Raw genomic sequence first — 20,972 nt, forward strand, 5'->3', positions numbered from 1 at the left:
TACTTTTCTCATGTCATAGGAGACATACCCCCCACCCCCACCCCCCCCCTTGATAATTGGAATTCATTATCTGTAGTGTGTGTCAAAACACTCTTAAAGCCATAACTTATCGTTACTGCTTCTGCGCACAGACACGCACACAATCCAAAAGGGTGGAAGAAGCTCGTCTTGCTTGTGTGTTTTGCTTGTATAGACTATCCAAAATTACGGAAGCATAGAGCTGCCAATGTGGAGTAAACATTTTTGGCTGGCGAGTATGTTTGAATATACTCGCAAATATGTTCGAACGTATTGAAATATGTTTGAACATACTCGCAAATATGTTTGAACATACAAATACGTTTGAACATACTCGCAAATATGTTTGAATGTATTTGTCGGCTGCATGCTACAAAGTTAGCATACCTTCCCATAATGCTGTGGTACTCAACTGCGCAAGCGCAATACCCTGTTGCATTATGGGGCAAAAAATGACGACCCTAAATCATGCACGGCAGACATAATAAATCGTAAACATTACGAATGAACACTGTTTACTTAATTTTCTAATGAGTTGGTAATGTGGCCCAAATGCCAAAAAAAATGGGGTTTTGTTTTCACTCGCGCATGCGCAAATACCCCGTGGCATTATGGGAAGGTATGCTAACTTTGTAGCATGTAGCTTACAAGTACGTTCGAACATATTTGCGAGTATGTTCGAACGTATTTGCGAGTATGTTCAAACATGTTTACGAGTATGTTCGAACACGTTTGCGAGTATGTTCAAACACGTTTGCGAGTATGTTCGAACATATTTGCGAGTATGTTCGAACATATTTGCCACTATTTTCGAACACGTTTGCGAGTATGTTCGAACATATTTGCGAGAGTATGTTCAAACATATTTGCGAGTATGTTCAAACATATTTGCGAGTATGACCAGCAAAGCCATTCTCTGTGCATTATTGTCAATTTAAAGTGCCTTTTCATGCATCGTGTGTTTGCTGATGTGTTATATTGTTTGCGTGCTTGCAATACATCTGATTTAACACTATGTCAAGGTCTGCTGCAAATGTTTGTTTACATGTACGGTATGTGTTGGCTTCTCTGTGTAGATGCAACAATCGTACCCAGTGCGCTGTGGTGGCCGGCCCAGATGTTTTCCCAGATCCTTGTCCCGGAACGTACAAGTACCTGGAAGTCCAGTATGAATGTGTTCCTTACAGTAAGTATTTTTCTTTTCTACTTCCATTTGTTACTCTTTGCATTGAACTAACCTAACCTATATATATATGAGAATGACCTAGTGCTAGCTGGGAAAAGTCTGAGGGAGGGAAGTATGAGACACTGAATGATGACAGATGGTCACATGACCTTTGACCAAGCGATAACAGTCTGGGAGGTTGTATCCACTGGAGTGAAACTTTCCTGGGACTTGTGCGAAACGTTCTTTTGACTTCTTCTTTCAACATACTTTCTTCCAAATCTGGGTTCCAGCTTTCGGCTCAGCAAATGTTTGGGAGTTCAAAGGAAAGCCTTGCGGTTTGAAGACATCTATTTGTCCTTGATGTTTCCTGTCACATTTAAGCTTTGAGGGTTTGTCCAATTGCACAGTTTGAACCACAACTTCTGTTTTAGTTTTATGGAGCAATTGTGAATGGATTCCATCCGTGCTTTATTTTCTAGCACAAGAGGTTTTAAAAGTAGCTTGCACACACCAGATTTGATTTTTGCCATATGTCATAAACAAGACGACAGTGCAACATTAGATTAGGAGGTCGCTCTTTGTTGGAACAAAAATAATTGAATAATGACTGAATTCAACATCAATTTGGATTTGTATGAAGTGAGTTCGAAAGCATAATTTTTTTTAATTTTTTTTTAGTGAAATGTAAAATATATTACTAAGAGAAAAATAGATCTATATTGTATTGTTCATGTGAAGCATTGCATTGGTAAAACTCTATTTTTTTTTTTCCCTTAAGTGTCAAACTCACAATTTTCTGTAGATTTACCATAAGTAAATGTCTATGTCTGTTTTTCTTTCCAAACACACACATTTGCAACTTTTAAAAAATATATTATAAATTATTGATTCAAGTCGTTGTTCAGTCCTAAAATACAAAAAAATAAAAAATAAAATCTGCTATGCAAGAATATCTAGAAAAAAAAATTAAAACTAAAAATATATATATTAAAAAAAAAAAAAAAAGTATTATTCCAGTTTATTTAGAATTGATTTTCATGAGAACACATTAAAACAGCTGTTTGGGCGACTTACGTTTTTTGGTTTTAGAATTCAGTAATAGCCGGTTGCGGTCACAATGCATTATGTCACCATTAAAGTACCACAAATGCACGTGTGTCCTTTGAACGTTTCCCAAAGTGCTTCAGATATCAGATACTTCTTTGGAGTCTTTTTTTTTTTTTTTTTTCTGAGCGAGCCTTGACACCCAAGTCCGTCCAGCGGCCAAGGTGATTGCCCACTCTGAAGCATTCAATTATGTCTGGCTAAACGGCTCTTGCCTGCCGTCTAGAATGACCGTCAGATTAAATAATATGACTATCAGAGCCCTCTTTGGAGCAGATGGAAACACAACCTGATACCCGCTTAATGCCCGACCATGCATGGGCGCGCTCGACACACATGAACAGCTTTAAAAGTGGAAGTGTGGTTGTTTTTGCTCAGATGCTCATCTTGTTCACTTTGAATGTATCTGCTCACAATGTGAATGCATTTTAGTTGTGTGACACATAAATCAGCAACACAAATTCCATACCAGTATATTAAATTATAAGTCACACATAGAAAATGTCAAAAGGAAAATGTCAAATATTATAGGGATACTCTCTAAAACTGAGGATGCCCCGAATGCAAAATCATTATACACATTATACTGTTCATTATTGTTACCATATCTGACTTATTGGGTGGAAATCTGGGGGAACAAATATAAAGCAAATACCAACCCTGTTTTCAAACTGCAAAAATGAGCCATAAGAATTACTAATCAATCAAAATATAGAGAACCAACACATTCACTATTTATTCAATTAAACACAATGAAATTTTATGACTTGGTTGAGTTTAAAATAGCACAAATAATGTATAAAGCTTACAACAATTTACTCTGCCAAAATACTCAGAAGCTATTTGAAATTAGAGCCGTTATGACATAAGGGGTATAAGTGTCTACAAAAAAAAATAATAATAAGAACAAATATTAAGTTATGGTGTGTTTCTGTAAGAGGTGTTAATTTGTGGAATACGTTTTGAAAAGATGCAAGTCACTTGCTGAGTTTAAAAATGTTTAAAAGTTCAAGAGCATTATTTAAATCAGACATGAGTGAATAAAATGTATTTTTTTTTCTTCAATGTACCAGTACGAGTGTAATGAAAATTGTATATGTGAGTATGAGGATGTATTGTTATCATGTATTACTATGAATTTTATGTACATACGCTACATGAGCAGGATTACATATTTTTATTGAAATGTAACCTATTGTATTAATAATGAAACAAGTTAAAAGATACAAAGAATAAGTGGTAGGACCAGATAGTTTTTCAACTTCTTCCTACTCCCTTTGAACATGTAAATTGTCATTCATCACTGTATATATCTTCTTTATTTTAAATTTTCTTTTCGGGTACTTGTCTATGTTTAGATGTTTACATTAGTGATGTTCGATACCACTTTTTTTCAGACTGATACCTATACCGATACTCAGATCTTCACTACTCACCGATACCTATACCAAGTGCCGATACCAGTAGTACATTTTGATAAATAAAAAAAATAAAAAAATCACTAAAAGATATTTTTAAACAAAAATAATCAGTCTTCTGCAGAAAGTAAAGTTGGCTGTCAATTTTGAAGTATTTCCAAAACGGTGAAGTTTTGGTGAAAAACGCAAACACGCGCCAACGCTCGTGGGTTCATTATTGTCGAAAACAGGAAGTGGTCCTAATGATTTGCCATGGTGTTAAACTGCTGCAGGGTAGCGATAGCTACAGGCAAGGAGGACTCACTCAACAAAGCATCGGTCGCTTGTACTCGTCGGGGTCACGAGTACTCGAGTACTTGAAAAAAGGCTGGTATCGGCCCGATACGTACTCGCCCATCCCTAGTTTATATGTATGCGATTGGCTGGCAACCAGTTCAGGGTGTACTCCGCCTACTGCCCGAAGCCGGCTGGGATAGACTCCAGCACCCCCCGCAACCTTTGTAAGGAGCAAGCGGTTCAGAAAATGGATGGATGGATGGCTGTTTATATGTTCAATAAACAAACAAACAAACAAACAAAAGAAAAATCAATATAGGAACTCATTCATAGGCTGTCAAGTATATGCTAAACGGGTGGTGCCATAAACTCTAACCATAAAGCCTTTTTTTTTACATTTTCTTTTTAATTTTAATCTTCTAAGCAATTCAGAAAATGGATGGATGTATATACACGTAAGTAAATTTTATTCATATGAAATAAGAAGCCCAAAACTATTATATAGACGATTGGATGTGCCACTCAACCTTACACACATTGTTTTACCTCTAGCAGGACTCATTGTCAAACGCCCTACAACAATCCCGAGTATTGTATCCTTCAAATATTTATGAAATCTATTTTCCTTGAAAGGCGCAATAATGTCTGAAGCTTTGAATAAGATACTCCTGTCCGAAGATCCAGCCGTCTTTGATCAAGGCGCCGCGCTTGACATAGCAAATCAATGTTGTCAGCGGCTTTGTTGGCGAGATAAATTTTACGAGACATTAAGCAGTGAAATATCTCCAAATTGTTGCTGTAAATCAAGACAGATCAATGGAAGAGGGCCCTTTTGTGAAATACGTGTCAGTCGACTTAAACTCACGCCTTTCAAAAAACACTCGCAAAACCAACAGGCGGTCGCTCATATTTACATCTAAAAGCAGATTACTTTATTCAGCATCTCATGAAATTCAACACAGGAGCTGTATCAACGATTCGGCCTTCATAAAGATCATTCTGTTTTGCAGACGCTGTCAGCTTAATTCAACAATATGTATGCGTGCGACTATACTTTAAATACATGAATAAAAATATGAGAAATAGCTCTCAGTGTAATGTGGTGCAGGTCAACACCACTATAAATGACAACAACAAAATACTAAGCTTATTCCTCCCAAAAATTAAATTGAACCAATTGGTAAGGGCACTTTTCTCGGTTGTTAAAAACATTTACTTTTTATATAGTTTTAAATCCTAAGTGAAGAATTCATTTTTCCCCCTGGTGGGATTTATTGATCTATTTGAATTTGAATAGAGGCAGTATTAATGCACTGCACCGTATTTCAAAGTCTGTTGACTGTTAAACAGTACCTGTATTTAATTTGTGGATGGCTGTTTTTAACATTTGTACTACACAATACATAGTGTGATTGTTTTTATTTTAATCTTGTACAAATTAAGTGTAAACTCAAAAAGCTAAATCTTACCCTAAAACTAATGAAAACTAAACTAAAATGAAACATTTTGAGAAAACTAAAGCTAATAAAAAGTAAAACTCTGAAAACTAATAAAAAAATAAAATAAAATAAATATTTGTAGTGGGTGCTATTGAGACTTTTTTTTTTAAATCACAAGAAATAACTAAATAAATATTCTTTGAACCAGTTCAAAATCAGCATCATTTTTCTTTGCAAATAATGCATCGCCACGGCAACAACATGCTATAAAAGAAAAAGTGGTCAATGAATTTTCATCTTAAACATCTTTAGACGAAATATGCAAAAATTGAAAACGACCTGCGAAATTATGTAACAGAAGTTTGTTAAATAAAATATGACTTCTTTTAAAACGCCAAAAAATGACAACAAATTCCAGAGTACATCAAAATGGTGGACTTCCTGTTTCCCAGGTGTTGAGATGGTACAGTCCAAGTTTGAAGTCACATGTCACATAATCCTTATAAATGAGCAAAAATGGGTTAAAACTGTATTCAAATACTCAAAACTCATTTCCTGTACATTTTTGCATATGGCTATATGTACAAGTGCACGACAAATTTAGAATACTGTATTTTATTTTTCGCCAGGCCCCATGCATGTGTAGAGTTTGGGGAGTTTTTGTTCCCGTTTAGGGTCTCAAAAATGTGATTCTTTGCAGAATAATATGAATTAGAATTCCAACACAAACAATACTATAAGTAAAATTCCAAAACTATTCAGCGGTGGTCTCCTGGTAGCCACATTTGGCTGGTGAATGATTGTTTTGCATAAAGTCAGTCATTCATCTGCCTTGTAGCGAAAAAAAATGCAGTTAAATATTGTATTTTTATATTGTATTCTTCGATTTATATAGTTTTCACTTTAACTCATTTACTCCCAATGACGTATAAATACGTGTTTTTTTTTACGTTCTAAGTGTCCCAAAGACGTTTTTTTTGTTGTTTTTTTGTTTTTTTTATGCTAGAGCATACAGAAGGTTGCAGAAATGGTAGTTATTCCACAAACGGCCAGAAGGTGGCAGCAGAGTGAAGGAGATCAACCAGGGCCATGTAGAAAAAAAGCTCAATTACTTAGAATTTTAAATAGATTTGTGAAAACTGATGAAACTTAGCTCTCTTCTAATGCTAATTGCTGCAAAACGGAAACAGATAGAAACATACTTTTTTTTTCCTGATGAAAAAAGAGACTTTAATCTTTCTTTTGGTAGGTTCCATGCTTTTATAGCAATTGAACACAATATTCTGTGGGCCTTGCAAAATCAGTCAAAATCGAGTAAAACAGCCGGGAGTGAACGGGACTGCTTCTGTGAAAATGGCTGGGAGTGAATGAGTTTTAAAAAGTGAACATAGAAAATACGGTTTGGTTAGTTGTCCTTAATTACCATTGTGGGAGGTTAAAAGGTGATTTAAATTAGGGATGGCAGGAAGTACCATGTGTTTTTCCGATCCAAGCTTATGAATTACCACCTGGAAAAAAAACAAAAAAACAAAAAAAACTCTATTCTTCTTTGGACCACACACAAGTTGAGACTGAATTCAAAGTGCGTCTGCTGAATGAATCAATACTGATTTCCATCCAATTGACATACATCTTAACAATCAATGAATTGATTACTACGTACATCCCCAAACAGTCGACACGAGGCTTTAGCTTATGCACGTGTACCCAAAGTTGTGGCGAGGGAGCGCATACCACCCCCCATGCATTAAACGCAGTGAAAGTGCTCCATTTGCAGCGTGCGAACACTTGACCCCTAGCGATCACCTCTGAAACCATCTGGTGTTAATCAGAGCTTGATTATGAGCGTCGCTCCAATGAGACGCCACTTCACGCCGGCGTGCGCGTTCCCTGGGCTCCCGAGGTTAGGGTAGCAGCAGGTACGCTCCCGTCTCTGCGGATGCCGTAAGCAAATCTCAAAGTGGGTTGTAAAACAGGTAATTACATTATGTACGGTTGAGTTTTCAGGGAAATTTGCGCCATCATCCCAACCCCTCTTTTTGGCTTGAAGTACTTCCTCAACTCCTCATCGGTCTTCGCCGCTCTGCTGGATTTTGGCGTTTTTCCAAAGCTAAAATCAAGTGCTCTCTCTCGTTTTTGGCTCTTGCTTTCCCCAGCCCTCTGCGTTATGAGTGTTTGACAGTTGCATGCCAGTCCAGCAAGCGAGATTTGGCCAGCTGTACTTTATTTACTGGCTAGAAGCGGTGCAGGTCCAATAAACAGATCTACTGTAAAATCTTGTGAATAACACTGATTTTATGGCATTTTTTTTAATCCCAAATTGAGCGTGGGTATTACACGGTGGGCTTAATAAGAAGCAAATATTTTTCATTGTTTAGATGTTAACAAGTACCTAGGCAGTGTTTCTTAACCTCCATTTCAAGGGTTCAGTGGAGGTTAAGATATGGAAGCGTAGAGCTACCAATGTGGAGTAAACATTTTTGACTGGCGAGTATGTTCGAACATACTCGCAAGTATGTTCGAACATACTCGCAAACATGTTCGAACATACTTGCAAATATGTTCGAACGTATTGAAATATGTTCGAACATATTTGCGAGTATGTTCGAACATACTCGCAAATATGTTCGAACATAGTCGCAAATATTTTCCAACATACTCGCAAATACGTTCGAACATACTCGCAAATATGTTCGAACATACTCGCAAATATGTTCAAACATAGTCTCAAATATTTTACAACATACTCGCAAATACGTTTGAACATACTCGCAAATATGTTCGAACATACTTGCAAATATGTTCGAATGTATTCAAATATGTTCGAACATACTCTCAAGTATGTTTGAACATACTTGCAAATATGTTCGAACGTATTCAAATATGTTCGAACTAGGGGTGTGAATTGCCTAGTACCTGACGATTCGATTCGTATCACGATTCACAGGTCACGATTCGATTCGATACCGATTAATCCCGATACGAATTTATAAGTCGATTGTTGCGATTTTTTTTCATTCAAATTTAGAAAATACTAATCAGTAAGCTTGTAGAGTGTAAGATTTATATGAAAATGTATTATTTATTTATCTGAAATTTCAGTCTTATAGAGGTTGTAATCTGTTTCATGTTTGAACAGCATTAAAATAAAATATTAAGGCTTAATGTTCCGTTCATATAACATTCTTCCATGCTCAAGGTGTGAATCCTAACCCGAAGTCAGACGTTTTGTTGAATATTTTTCCATTAAAAATGGAAGTTTAAAAATCGATTCACACACACACACAAAAAAAAAAAAAAAAAAGGCAACGATGATAAGACGTTGAATCGGTAAGACTACCGAATGAACAATTCTGAGCTCTTAAAAAAAAAAAAAAAAAGATTTGAATTGAATCGATTCGAGAATCGCGCGATGTAGTATCGCGATATATCGCCGAATCGATTTTTTTAAACACCCCTAGTTCGAACATACTCGCACATATGTTCAAACATAGTCGCAATTACTTTCCAACATACTCGCAAATACGTTCGAGCAAACTCTCAAATATGTTCGAACATACTTGCAAATATGTTCAAAAGTATTGAAATATGTTCGAACATACTCGCAAATATGTTGAGCCATGATTGATCATTACCTACTTCCTCAGCACAGGTGATGTCATCTTCAATCGACAACAAGTGGGAAAAATAGATTTTAAAGGTATTTAAAAAATAATGAAGTTATTTATTAAATTACTTCTGGACAAAATATGAACGTTTTACTGATGAAAATGGCTCAATGAGGCAAGTATCCCTTTAACTACAAAACACAAGTACAGAAAAAAAGAAGAAGCTTTTTTAGGGTGTACACGTGTACATGTTATTCCCGGGATTTTACGGTATATTATCAACGCACAATTGGAGATGCATGGATATGCTTAATCTCCGCTACAGTACACAAAACCTCCAGATAATGACTTCCATTGTTTCATTCATGTTCATCCATGAGAAACACGTGTGATCATGTCTATCATCATCTCTATCATCGGCGTCATCATCATCACACAGAGGCTCTCCAATTGCAGTTATGAAGTAATTAGCCTACTACCATTTAATCAGAAAAAAGCCAGTGATATGTTATGCAATACCCACACTGTCTATTTTAAACAATAGCGATTGGCGCGGAAGGAAAGCTAATTAAAAGATAAAATCACCTTCTTGTCTGTCCAATTAAAGACTTCTGTCAAATTGGGCCCTTGGAAGAACTCCATCATGATGACATGAGAAGGCCTATTTGTGTGTGCGCGCGTGTGTTTTCAATACCAGGCGAGGGAAGATGGAAGAAGGAAGCAAAGGAACAGAAGGAAAGCGAAGGAGGCGGAGTGACAGTCGAAACAGCGATAGAGGGAAATAGGTTAGACAAGGCCAGCAGACAAAGAGCAGAAATAGGGAATTAACTGATAAAAGACGCGCGGAGAGGTGGACAGGCTCCGGGATGGAAGAAATAGTAGAAAAGCAGGGAATGAAATGGCACAATGTCAGGTGAGGAAGAGCAGGCCGAGAAAAGAAATAAGATAATCATGAAGTCAGAAAGACCAAAAAAAAAAAATGCCCGTAATTGACCTTGGGCTATAGCAGGCTGATTGGAGATTAGAGATAATCGTGGTAAGGCTTCTGTCACCGCTCGTCTGCCGAAACACACACACAAAACACACGCACGCGTGTGCCCCGCGGCGACACACACATTACATGCGCACGCGGACGCACGCCGTCTTTCGGCCCAGTCCGATACATCCTTAATAAAGCATACGTTTTCAATAAAAATGCTAATTATCTTCACACCGCTGCAAAGTAAGGTGAACATTGCCCGTAAGTACGTGTGCGTGCGTGTTTGAAAAATAGAATAAATTGGGCAACAATATTAAACTCAGCAGTTCTCTAGAATTATTTCACAATTTATCATATTAACTCATTCACTACCAGCCATTTTAGAAAATTTCAAAATTTCTCCCATGGACTCTGAAACTGTGTTTATTTCGTATAGAATGGGCCAATGATGTAATCTACCAGTGGCTGGCTATCAGCAAAGTTGTTTGCAAGATTGACATTTACAGTGGAGCATAATAAGATTCTCCCCCATTATCCCCGCTCAAAAAAATATATAATTGTCAAGTATACTTGTCAAAGGCAGTGAATGTGTTTTAATATTATGTCTTAATAATTTTCTTTTAGTTTCATTAAAAACATCAAACTAAGTAAATTAGATCACCACTTGAAACTAATACAGGTCTTATCTTACGCAGCATTACATGCGCCAGCATTCTATGCAATTTCAATCAAATTTACAAATAATAACACTGGTCAACATATTTTGACAGATTCTTTTTTTAAGCAATAAACTTTTCTAGATAATATTTTGCACTATTCCAAATCGACTGTCATTTTTTCATAATAATAATAATAATAATCATAATAATAATAATAATAATCATAAGTAATATATAATAATGAATAAAGGGTTATGTTCAGCAACACGTGGATTTTTTTTTCCTGAACCGTTGTAAATTATATAAGCGTACGTAAAATCTGTGTTGTGTAAACTTTTATAGGTCAAACTTAAAAAAAAGTAAAAAATAAAATAATAATGAAAAAATAAAATTAATAATAATAATAATAATAATAATAATAATAATAATAATAATAATAATAATATAATGAATAAAGCGTTATGTTCAGCAACATGTGGATTTTTTTTTTCCTGAACCGTTGTAAATTATATAACCGTACGTAAAATCCGTGTTGTGTAAACTTTTATAGGTCAAACTTTAAAAAAAGTAAAATAATAATAACAATAATAATAATAAACAAATAAAGAAATAATAATAATAATAATAATAATAATAATAATAATAAACTTAAAATAATATAAAAAAAACACAAAGCTTAAAAAAAATGCAGCATCAGAAATATTTTTCAGGACACATAAAGGCATATCTGATAAAATTGTCATATTGATCAATGGGATTTTAAAATTTACTCTTATTTACTAGGATTGGCTTTCTCAATTTTCTGCTCCTGTTTCAATTCCAGCATTAAGCAAAATAATGTGCCCCAAAGGAGCTGTGTGTCGTAGCAGGTGCAGCCGTAGCGGAATTTTCCATCGCTGACATCATGATGCCTCTTCTTGAGATACAAAGCAGAATCAAATGTTCCTGTTTTAGTTGCAAGACCCAATCCATCAATAATCACTGACATGCACACGCACATACACACAAATTAAAAATACTATCTATTACATAAGTATATACAGTACTTAATTGTTGTGTGTCGATTTTTTTTGTTTTTGCACAAAGCTATATTACTTGAAATGGTGTTCATTTTACATTTAACCTTGAAAAAAAAAAAAAAACCTCAAGGTCTCAATATGTGCCACTAATCGGCTTTACTCTGAACACAAAAATATGAGGCCAGTGATTCATGAGACGTTTTGCAGTATTTCCTCGAAATCACGAGGAGGGATATCTCGAAATTGTCCTGCAATGAGCTCACTGACTGAAAGGTCCGCTAATGTGGGAACACAAGAACCAGCAAAACAAATTGAATGGCATTTGTATGACATTTGGTGTGTCATTTGCTACACTTGTTGCCGACGCTCCATTTTCGTTTTGTGGAAGGCGACCTTGGAGCGGGCGCATTTCCCGTTTTTTGAAGGATATGAAGGAAGCGCAGTTGAATTGCAGTCGTCGTTCAATGTCAACGGGGTTTCCATCTACAGCGTGCGACCAGCAGGTGTTATATGGGCACCCGAGAGTGTGTGATATTTGTCATTCCGACACCCCCTCCTCTTTTTGCATATGCCAGCTTTGTCTTACAACTTTTTCAAGAAGACTGCCATCTTGTTTTTAGGTATATTTTGGATATTAGAAAGCCTATAATTTTTTTTTTTTTAATTGATTTCTCTCTCTCTCTCTCTCTCTCCCTCTCGCTCTCTCTCCAAACCACTTGTTTAAGTTCAACACCATCCCTTTACCAGAGATTGCTATCAGCCGCATCAGTTGTCATGCATTTTTCATGAGCTAGGGATTTAATGGGCGCATATGTACGTGTGCGTTGCCATATGTTTGTGTGCGTCACACATGTTTGTGGTGTGGGTGCTGGTGAGTTTTGGCTATAATGTGTTAAATAATGTATGGACTCCTTGAGATGTGGAGTGACCTTGTGTTGTTAAAAAAAAAAGAAAAGAAAAAAAAAAGAAAGAAAAAAGTAGAGCTGTTAAAATTAATAAATTAATCGTCAAGTAATCGATTATCAAATTAATCGACAACTATTTTAATAATGAGCAATCATTTGGAGACTTTTTTTTTAAATATTTAACATGTTCAGACCTGCATTTTTTCCCTGCTGAACAAAAATTTGTATTATCCATCCATTGTCTGTGTCATGAAAAGGTGTGGAGGAGGACCCAAGTACAGGAGGCCAACGAAGCAGGGAAGCAGAGGTGCTCAAAAAAGAAGTAATTTAATTAAACCAAAACTAACGCCAAAACATAACCAAAACATGAGGGAAACATGGCAAACAAAGTGGCAGCAAGGCAGGACGAAAACAACAACAATGAACTGACGCAGACCAACAGAATATTCGAGACTAAATACACATACACACTGATTGACAATGAGACACAGCTGGGCAAGACACAAGTGGCAGAGGGTGCTGATTGGTTGACACATGAGGAAGGGCAGGCAACTACAGGCGGACATGACAAGGCTGCTTTCTGTAGTCCAGGGGTGTCCAAACTTTTTTATTTGAGGGCCACATACAGAAAATCAGAAGGACGCATGGGCCACATAATGTCACAAGAAAAAATTTCAAAAATCTCCCCCCATCTTTCAAAATTTTGTAAACGAATTTAGAATGTATATTAAATCTTTGCAATTGATTAAAAGGCCCAAAGTACAAATTATATATAATATCTTGGAAAAAAATACCTCTTGTGTTGATGTGAATGCCCTGATTTCATTTTTGTATTTTTTGTTTATTTACAATTGTATGTGTACATTCTATGTTTGATCATTGTGTATATTTTTCTGTAAACTACTGTTCCCTTGGCAATTATTGTTGATTTATACTGAAAATCTTTGATTGTTACCATGTTTGTATGTCTTACAGCAAATTAAAAAAAAAAAAAAAAAAAAAAATTGGCCACATGATGTTATGAAGAGAAATTGTGTTTAGTCCTAAAAATTGTACAAATAATTTATTTGTGCTTTTGCATATTTAGTTAGATATATTTTAGTTATATATTTAGTTTTGTTTTTTTAAATTTAGTTTAGTTAAATTATTTTTCAGGGTGGTTCTGTTCATTTTATTTATTAGTTTTAGTTCTTTAATAAATGCTGAGCTTTAGTTTAGTTAGTTTCAGTATTAGTTTTAGGTTGTTTTTTTTTTTTTTTTTTAATGTGTATTACTCGTGCGCAACATTTAAAAAACACAATGGGCGCGACGTCATTATTCCAGTTTATATCAAAATAAATATACTAAAAGTCACATTTGAAAAATCCCCAAAGGCTCATGCATTAAATTAATTACCAAAGACTAAAACAAAGGACTTTTTTGCTGTAATTATAGTTTTATTTTAGTTACCTTTGTAAACATAAAATGTAGTTTCAGTTAGTTTTCATTTTTAAAAAAGCATCTTCGTTTTTGTTTTATTTCGTTAACGAAATTGTTTTTTGAATTTTTTTTTTTAACTAAAATAACCTTTAATAGCATCTGTGTTTTTGACACCTTCCCTTCTTACTTTGACCATCTCCAAACATTTTTGTTTTTATTTTTATTTGAGTCCAATGCCATTTTTAGCATATGTCGCGGGCCACCAAAAAAATGGACGGCGGGCCGCAAATGGCCCCCGGGCCGTAGTTTGGATACCTCTGCTGTAGTCCTTCAAGAAAGACAACTGATTATCTTCTGTTTAATCAAAATAAGACATTTGTAAACATCTGTTTTGACTTTAGAAAGCAATGAACGAACTTGTAATACACTCTCATGCAAAAATGATAATGAATCAGTTTCATCTATTGATCGATTCTAAATGTATTCAATAGTGGCAGCACTAGTCCAAAGTCCTTCCAAATACCTCGAAAGCATCATCCGTGCCTCCCCTTCTTTTCGTCTCTCAGGGGAGCAGTTCCATTCAGCAGGTAGCTAACTGTCTTGAAAGACACATGGGGAACTGCTTGCGGGATTAGGTTTCTGCTATGTTCACAAGCCACTCATCCCCCCAAGGGGCTAAGGTGGAATGGAATTCATATGTTTTAAAGGCTCTGAGCAAGTGTGCACATTTCACTGAGGGGGCGACGTGAATAACCCTCAGCCAAAGTGAGCTCTGAGGAGAGTGCTTTGAATATAATAAGAGAGGGAATTGGTTTGTTGGGAATGGAAGCAAAGCAGCACAATCAGCGTGATCCCACACATCTTGCACAATCATACGGCAGAGTCACACAGCGGAGGTGACGTCCACAAGACATTAACTCGCCCGCCGTGCAGCGCGGAGCGTTTTTAATGCTTCAATATCACTTGGTCGACTGAAATGGAATCCCAGTAATCACATCAGCTTTTGTGGTTTTCTTTTACTCTGTTGTTATTAGCATATATTAAAAGCTTGTGTCCTCAGGTCATTTCCTGTTTTTGCATAGTCTACCCTGCACTATGAGTAAAACCTGTTAAGGAAGGCGTATATCCTCACATTCTCTGCGCTAATAGATGCTGCGCCTCATTTAATTGCTTCGGATGAGTGTCTCAAATTGTCTCTGCCCATAATCTTTTTATTTTTTGTTTGGGGCTGGAACAGGCTCAGACGATATTTAGCATTTTATGCAAAATCTGTGGTCAACTGTAATGTCTTAATTTGCCCAATCAACTCCACGAAATAAAACATTACATGTTATATTTAATGTTTATTAGCATTTTATGTTTTATATTTTTGTTTTTTTCCCCCATGCATTTAAATTGACGTCAATTAACACGGTTTTTCTCTATTTGCGAGTCCCTTTCCCTCGAGAATGCCGGCTGTTGACTGTATCGTAAATATATATCATGGTTTGTTTTTTGTTTTTGTTTTTTACTTACGTAATGCGTTGGGGTTAGTTTGAGTTTGGTTTGATTTTATTGTTGTTTTTTAGTTTCAGTGTGTCAACCAATCAGCACCCTCTGCCACTTGTGTCTTGCCCAGCTGTGTGTAATTGTGTCAATTAGTGTGTGTGTGTGTGTGTGTGTGTATTTAGTCTCTTGTCTCCCCTCTGTCCGCGTCGATTCATTGTGGTTTCCTCCCATCATGCCGCCCGTTTTTGCCTCGATGTTCCCCCATGTGTTTCAGTGCTGTTTTTTGGATATATTTGTTAGCCAGATCCTTGTTTTTGTTTAATTAAATCTTTTTTTTTTTTTTTTACTGCACCTCTGCCTCCACCACCCTCTTCCCCGTACCTGGGTCCTCCATACCGTAACAATAAAAAAGTTTTTAAAATAGATATATTGCGCCATCTTCCGATCGAATCGGTGATCGGTTATCATTTTTTCCAAACTCTTTGATCACTGATCAAGCATCTGTATAAATAACATTCCTTGTCAAATTGATGACTCCTGCAAATAAACACCTGGAGTACTTTGTAGTTGTGTGTCTGAAACATTTAAAGCTACTGCATCTCAAATGTGCCTCCTTTATGTAATCGTATTAGCCATCGCGCATGGAGAGCCTCCGTGCACTTTCACAAGGTTAGGATGAAATATGACCACAATTATGAAGATCGGAGATTTTATTATCATGATTTCCCTATTATTGCATCGTTAATCAATTTTTGTCTCCTGTCCCTCTAACTTTATTTCTTTCTGTCTTCTCTCTCTTTTTTTTTTACTCCTTAAACTTTCGTCGATGCACCCCCCGCCCCGGCAGAGGTCGAACAAAAAGGTAAGAACAACATGCATAGCCCATGATCTGAACTAACATTGTGTGCCTTATGGTCAAATCCCATCCATCTCGTTGTCATTGTGGTTATATTAAGACAGCTTGATCTCAGCATGTCGAGGCAATTTAGCAACACTGGTTCTCATTAGATACACTCCATATTATTCCGAGGTATCGGGTAGAACGTCACTTAACAAAACTCTCCAAGGGTCAAGCACATTTTCATGACGAGCCAATGAATAGAGGATTGCTTTGACATTTAATATTTCAGATTCTTCCCATGTGAAATGAAAATGACACCAGTGCTTTGAATACCTAATCAAAGTTCAATTAATATTCCCAGTCGGTTGCATACGGTCTGGAATCATATTATTGAGAAGAAGTGGAAAGCCGCAATGAACATCTGGCATGTCTTTATCTGTGTCTCATTTATATAAATACTGTGTACTGGTAGTCTGTGTGTACAGAGGGGACTACATTCCAGTTAAATTATTGAAGTCCTTATTACTCTGGTCGCACTAGCCACCCACAATTCACTGCATCTCCCTCATTGCTCATAACACATGACCTCCGTATTCCAAGATGGGAAAACCAAACACAGAGTTGGAAATTAATTGTAGTAGCAAGTTCAGAAACAGCAGAGGGGGAAAAAAAACTTGACAGAAAGGCAGGAAGAAAGAGCTATGCAACTAATGAGGAGCTGGGATGGGAGGGAAAGTGGGACTCGGGGAAAGAGCGGGGTGGGCAAATGTGCCCGTTTTGTCTTAGCTACAATATGTTGGTATTATCTGTTCCTGTGCTGTGCAATCATAATGGCTCATCACAATACAATCTCAGCCAAGCTGCAACACAATGTAAAATTAATGTACTTGTCAGGAAAAAGTCAGGCGAGTTGACATTTCACATTTTATGCTTCCATAAAAGGCCCCTAATGTAAATATGCTGTTATTCATCCCTTAGTGTTTCTCTGCCCTGGAATTCTGCGAGGGGTGTACCAAAGCGAACATCTTTTTGAGTCCGACCACCAATCTGGGGCCTGGTGCAAGGACCCGCTGCAGGCCTCGGACAAGATTTACTACATGCCCTGGACTCCGTACCGCACAGACACGTTGACTGAGTACTCATCCAAGGAAGACTTCATCGCAGGCCGGCCAACCACGACATACAAACTGCCGCACCGCGTGGACGGCACCGGCTTCGTCGTTTATGACGGCGCCCTGTTCTTCAACAAAGAGCGCACGCGCAACATCGTCAAGTTTGACCTCCGCACGCGCATCAAAAGCGGCGAGGCCATCATTGCCAATGCTAACTATCATGACACGTCCCCTTACCGCTGGGGGGGCAAGTCGGACATCGACTTGGCGGTGGACGAGAACGGACTCTGGGTGATCTATGCAACCGAGCAGAACAACGGGCGCGTGGTGGTGAGCCAGTTAAACCCTTACACCCTACGCATCGAAGGCTCTTGGGACACCAGCTATGACAAACGCTCCGCTTCCAACGCCTTCATGATCTGCGGCGTCCTGTACGTAGTCAAGACGGTGTATGAAGATGATGACAACGAAGGGACAGGGAACAAGATTGACTACATGTACAACACGGACAAGAGCAAGGAGACGAGCGTGAACATCCCGTTCCCCAACTCGTATCAGTACATCGCCGCAGTGGATTACAACCCGAGAGACAACCTCCTCTACGTGTGGAATAACTATCACGTGGTCAAGTACTCACTCGACTTCGGCAACAACGGTGAGTTCTAAATCCAAATCCTACCACTTCTCTTGCCACTCTATTACTTTCAGAGCTTTCAGCTTTGTACTACGACACATGCGATAAAAAAAAATAAGCCCTCGGGAAGGCTGTTTTTTTTTGTTTTTTTTCCCCTTAATATTAGCTGTACCTTGGCATTTCTGTAATGACTCTAAGAATTTAATGCCAATTGCTTTTTTTCTGTAGTGACATAAGGGATACTCACAGTCGCTAATCTTATGCCAATAATTAAATTCTGAAAAATATCATAAAGAGGATAGAAAAAAAATCACCATCTGTGCCGACAGTGCTCAATTATGACTGGCCCCCACCACCCCACTCATGGTATCTACATTTTTAATGATTAAAGAAAAAAAACAACAACCTGTGAATACTTTTAAAGTTGGATGGCACTGCCTTCTTTGAAGCTAATCAAAAAGCGAGTTGAAAGAAAATCTGCATGTTTTCCTGATCTTTGTGGAGTAAACAAGCCTCATGAAACAACTCAGCAACTGGAAAATGCTTGATTATTGGTAAGATTATCAAAGGATGAGTCATATTGTATAGGACAATGACGTACGGAAGCTGTTTGTTTTGTATCTAGAGGGGAGTGATGAGTGAGTGATAATGGTAGTAAGGGCACATGTCTGACAGATGGCCTAGAAAATAGTATTTTCAATTTGCAGCATTGATGTGGAGCGTCTGAAAATTATATATATATATATATATATATATATATATATATATATATATATATATATATATATATATTTCCCCCCATGAGACCCTCAAACTGCTGTTTGTTGACCAAACAATATTGTAACATTGTGAAAATCATTCAGTATTTACCTCTTAACCATAAATTAAATATTATGTGTGAGGATTAGCATGCTAACAATAACAACATTGTGGACCTTCCAAAACTGGGTTTATTAACCCATCCCCCCCCCCCCCCCCCAACCCCACCCCCGTTTGTTGACAATACAATAAGCTAACATTTTTCAGTATTTATCTCATAATAGTAGTATAAGTGTGAGAAATGCTAACGATAACAACATTTAGCACACAAATGTTAGCCTAAGCCAAACTAAAATGCTTAAAGTGAAACTGTTTAGTGAATGAATGTTAAACTAACATTGTTACATTAAAAAACAACGACAAAAAAACAAACAAAACAAAAACAGACTGACAATGAGAATTATTGTCATATTATACAACACTTGAGTCAAACATTTACCATAATGTTAATGGATGCAGTTATGCTTCATGATGTTAGCGCTTTCTTGCAAGCTACCGTACTACCAACTGCTCTTGTTTTTATATTAAGTTTCCAAGTAATGAACAGTGTTACTGTTACATCAAAATGTGTTTCTATTCACTTCTGTTTTCTGTGCAGATTTGTGTGCAACAAAGCAGCTGTTCGATTTGTGTTGTTTATTTGTTTTCTTCTTGCTACCAGACACAACTGACAACCATCCGCCTACGCACAATGCATTGTTTTGGGCTCTGGTGTGGGAAGAGGTTCAGTCTCTGTTGGTTCAAAGTTTAGCTAGCAAAATAAACAGGCAAATATTAATATGCAGCTATCTAGTTTTAAATATGCATGAATATGCTACTTGTCTAATCAGATGGACGACCTAGATGGATGAACCATTTTTTTTCTTTTCTTTTTTTTTTTTTTAGTGAGCGTGAGATTATGGAGTCAAGTTGAATCAAGTTGAGAGATCACTTTATACTAAACAGTAATGTAACTCTTGTCTCCTCACACATAGGCATGTAAGACTGAGGCCATAAGTATTATTTTCTAAGTGTAATCTTCTTTCAACACTTTTAATGGAGTCTTGAAGACAGTCGGCTGTGTGTCTTATTAAATGTTGTCTGAATTAACGCATGCTCTTACATGCCGTTAAGAGGCACCGTACAGAATTACAGCGGGAAGCGGCATCAAACTTGGTTTATACCGATCACTGCTGTAAAAATGTGTGATCGTGTGTATCGCGTGTGTAATGTAGTTATCCTATTCCTATCCCGTTCATGATTGCGCATGCATGTTTATCGGCGTACACCTGAGTGCGATCACTGTCATAATGGAGCTCTGAGTGTGTCAGGAGGCTCTAAAGAGGAGATCAATGGGGATTCAATGTGGAGAATGACCTCCAATGCACATCAACAAGCCAGACTGCTGACCAGCGAGAGATAAATACATACAATCAATGCGTCCTCGCTGCTTTACTCTGCGCCTCCCTGGATGCCATCGCTCAATGAAGACAAGGAATAAATTAGCTACCTCAACTGCATGATTTTCTCATTGTGGGGAAAATAGGGTGACAAGTAAGCCTCTTTTATAGAGATCACGTAAAATTGCTGCAGTGGAGCCCGCCGTGACTCTCAATTCAACTCAATTGCATTTTTTCGAAGAAAAAAAAAAAAAAAAAAAAAAAAAAAGCAAACATAAATAAATACATGATGTATGTAAATAAAAAAAACATAGTGATAATTTTAATAATAATTAATAAATTGTTCATTTTTAATAATAATATATTTTTACAAACATAAAACCAGAGTTTTGTGCAGTGTAAATGTGTTAACAGATAAGTGAGAGGAACATGATTAAAACTTCCTCCAGCCATTACAAGAGCTGAAATGATAATCTTGTGATCGCTCACATTAAATGCAGAGGCTGATGGTTGGATGCAAACAAACAACAGCAGTTTTCTAGCCACTGTTAATTTGCAAGTAACCTTACATTCCCAATAATGAGCAATCAAAGGAAGAGTTCGAATCTTCTGTCTCACTTTGCTTTATTTTACTTGACTGCCCATCTTCATGTCTGCTTGATGCATTCTTTGGCGAGGCGCTCCTGG

General features: G+C 37.0%; 1 protein-coding gene across 14 annotated transcripts in view; it reads left to right on the forward strand.

Moving 5' to 3' along the window:
* The window catches only part of adgrl3.1 (adhesion G protein-coupled receptor L3.1), a 191,157-nt gene that overhangs the window by 91,392 nt on the left and 78,793 nt on the right, over positions 1–20,972 (forward strand). For all 14 annotated transcript variants that reach the window (XM_077523786.1, XM_077523789.1, XM_077523790.1 and 11 more), the window contains exons 5-7: positions 1,095–1,204; positions 16,348–16,362; positions 17,320–18,108. In XM_077523786.1, the coding sequence (XP_077379912.1) occupies positions 1,095–1,204; positions 16,348–16,362; positions 17,320–18,108 (914 nt within the window). The remainder of the gene's footprint in view (positions 1–1,094; positions 1,205–16,347; positions 16,363–17,319; positions 18,109–20,972) is intronic.

This window comes from Festucalex cinctus, chromosome 6, assembly GCF_051991245.1.
Source record: "Festucalex cinctus isolate MCC-2025b chromosome 6, RoL_Fcin_1.0, whole genome shotgun sequence".
In the NCBI taxonomy this organism is placed as follows: Eukaryota; Metazoa; Chordata; class Actinopteri; order Syngnathiformes; family Syngnathidae; genus Festucalex; species Festucalex cinctus.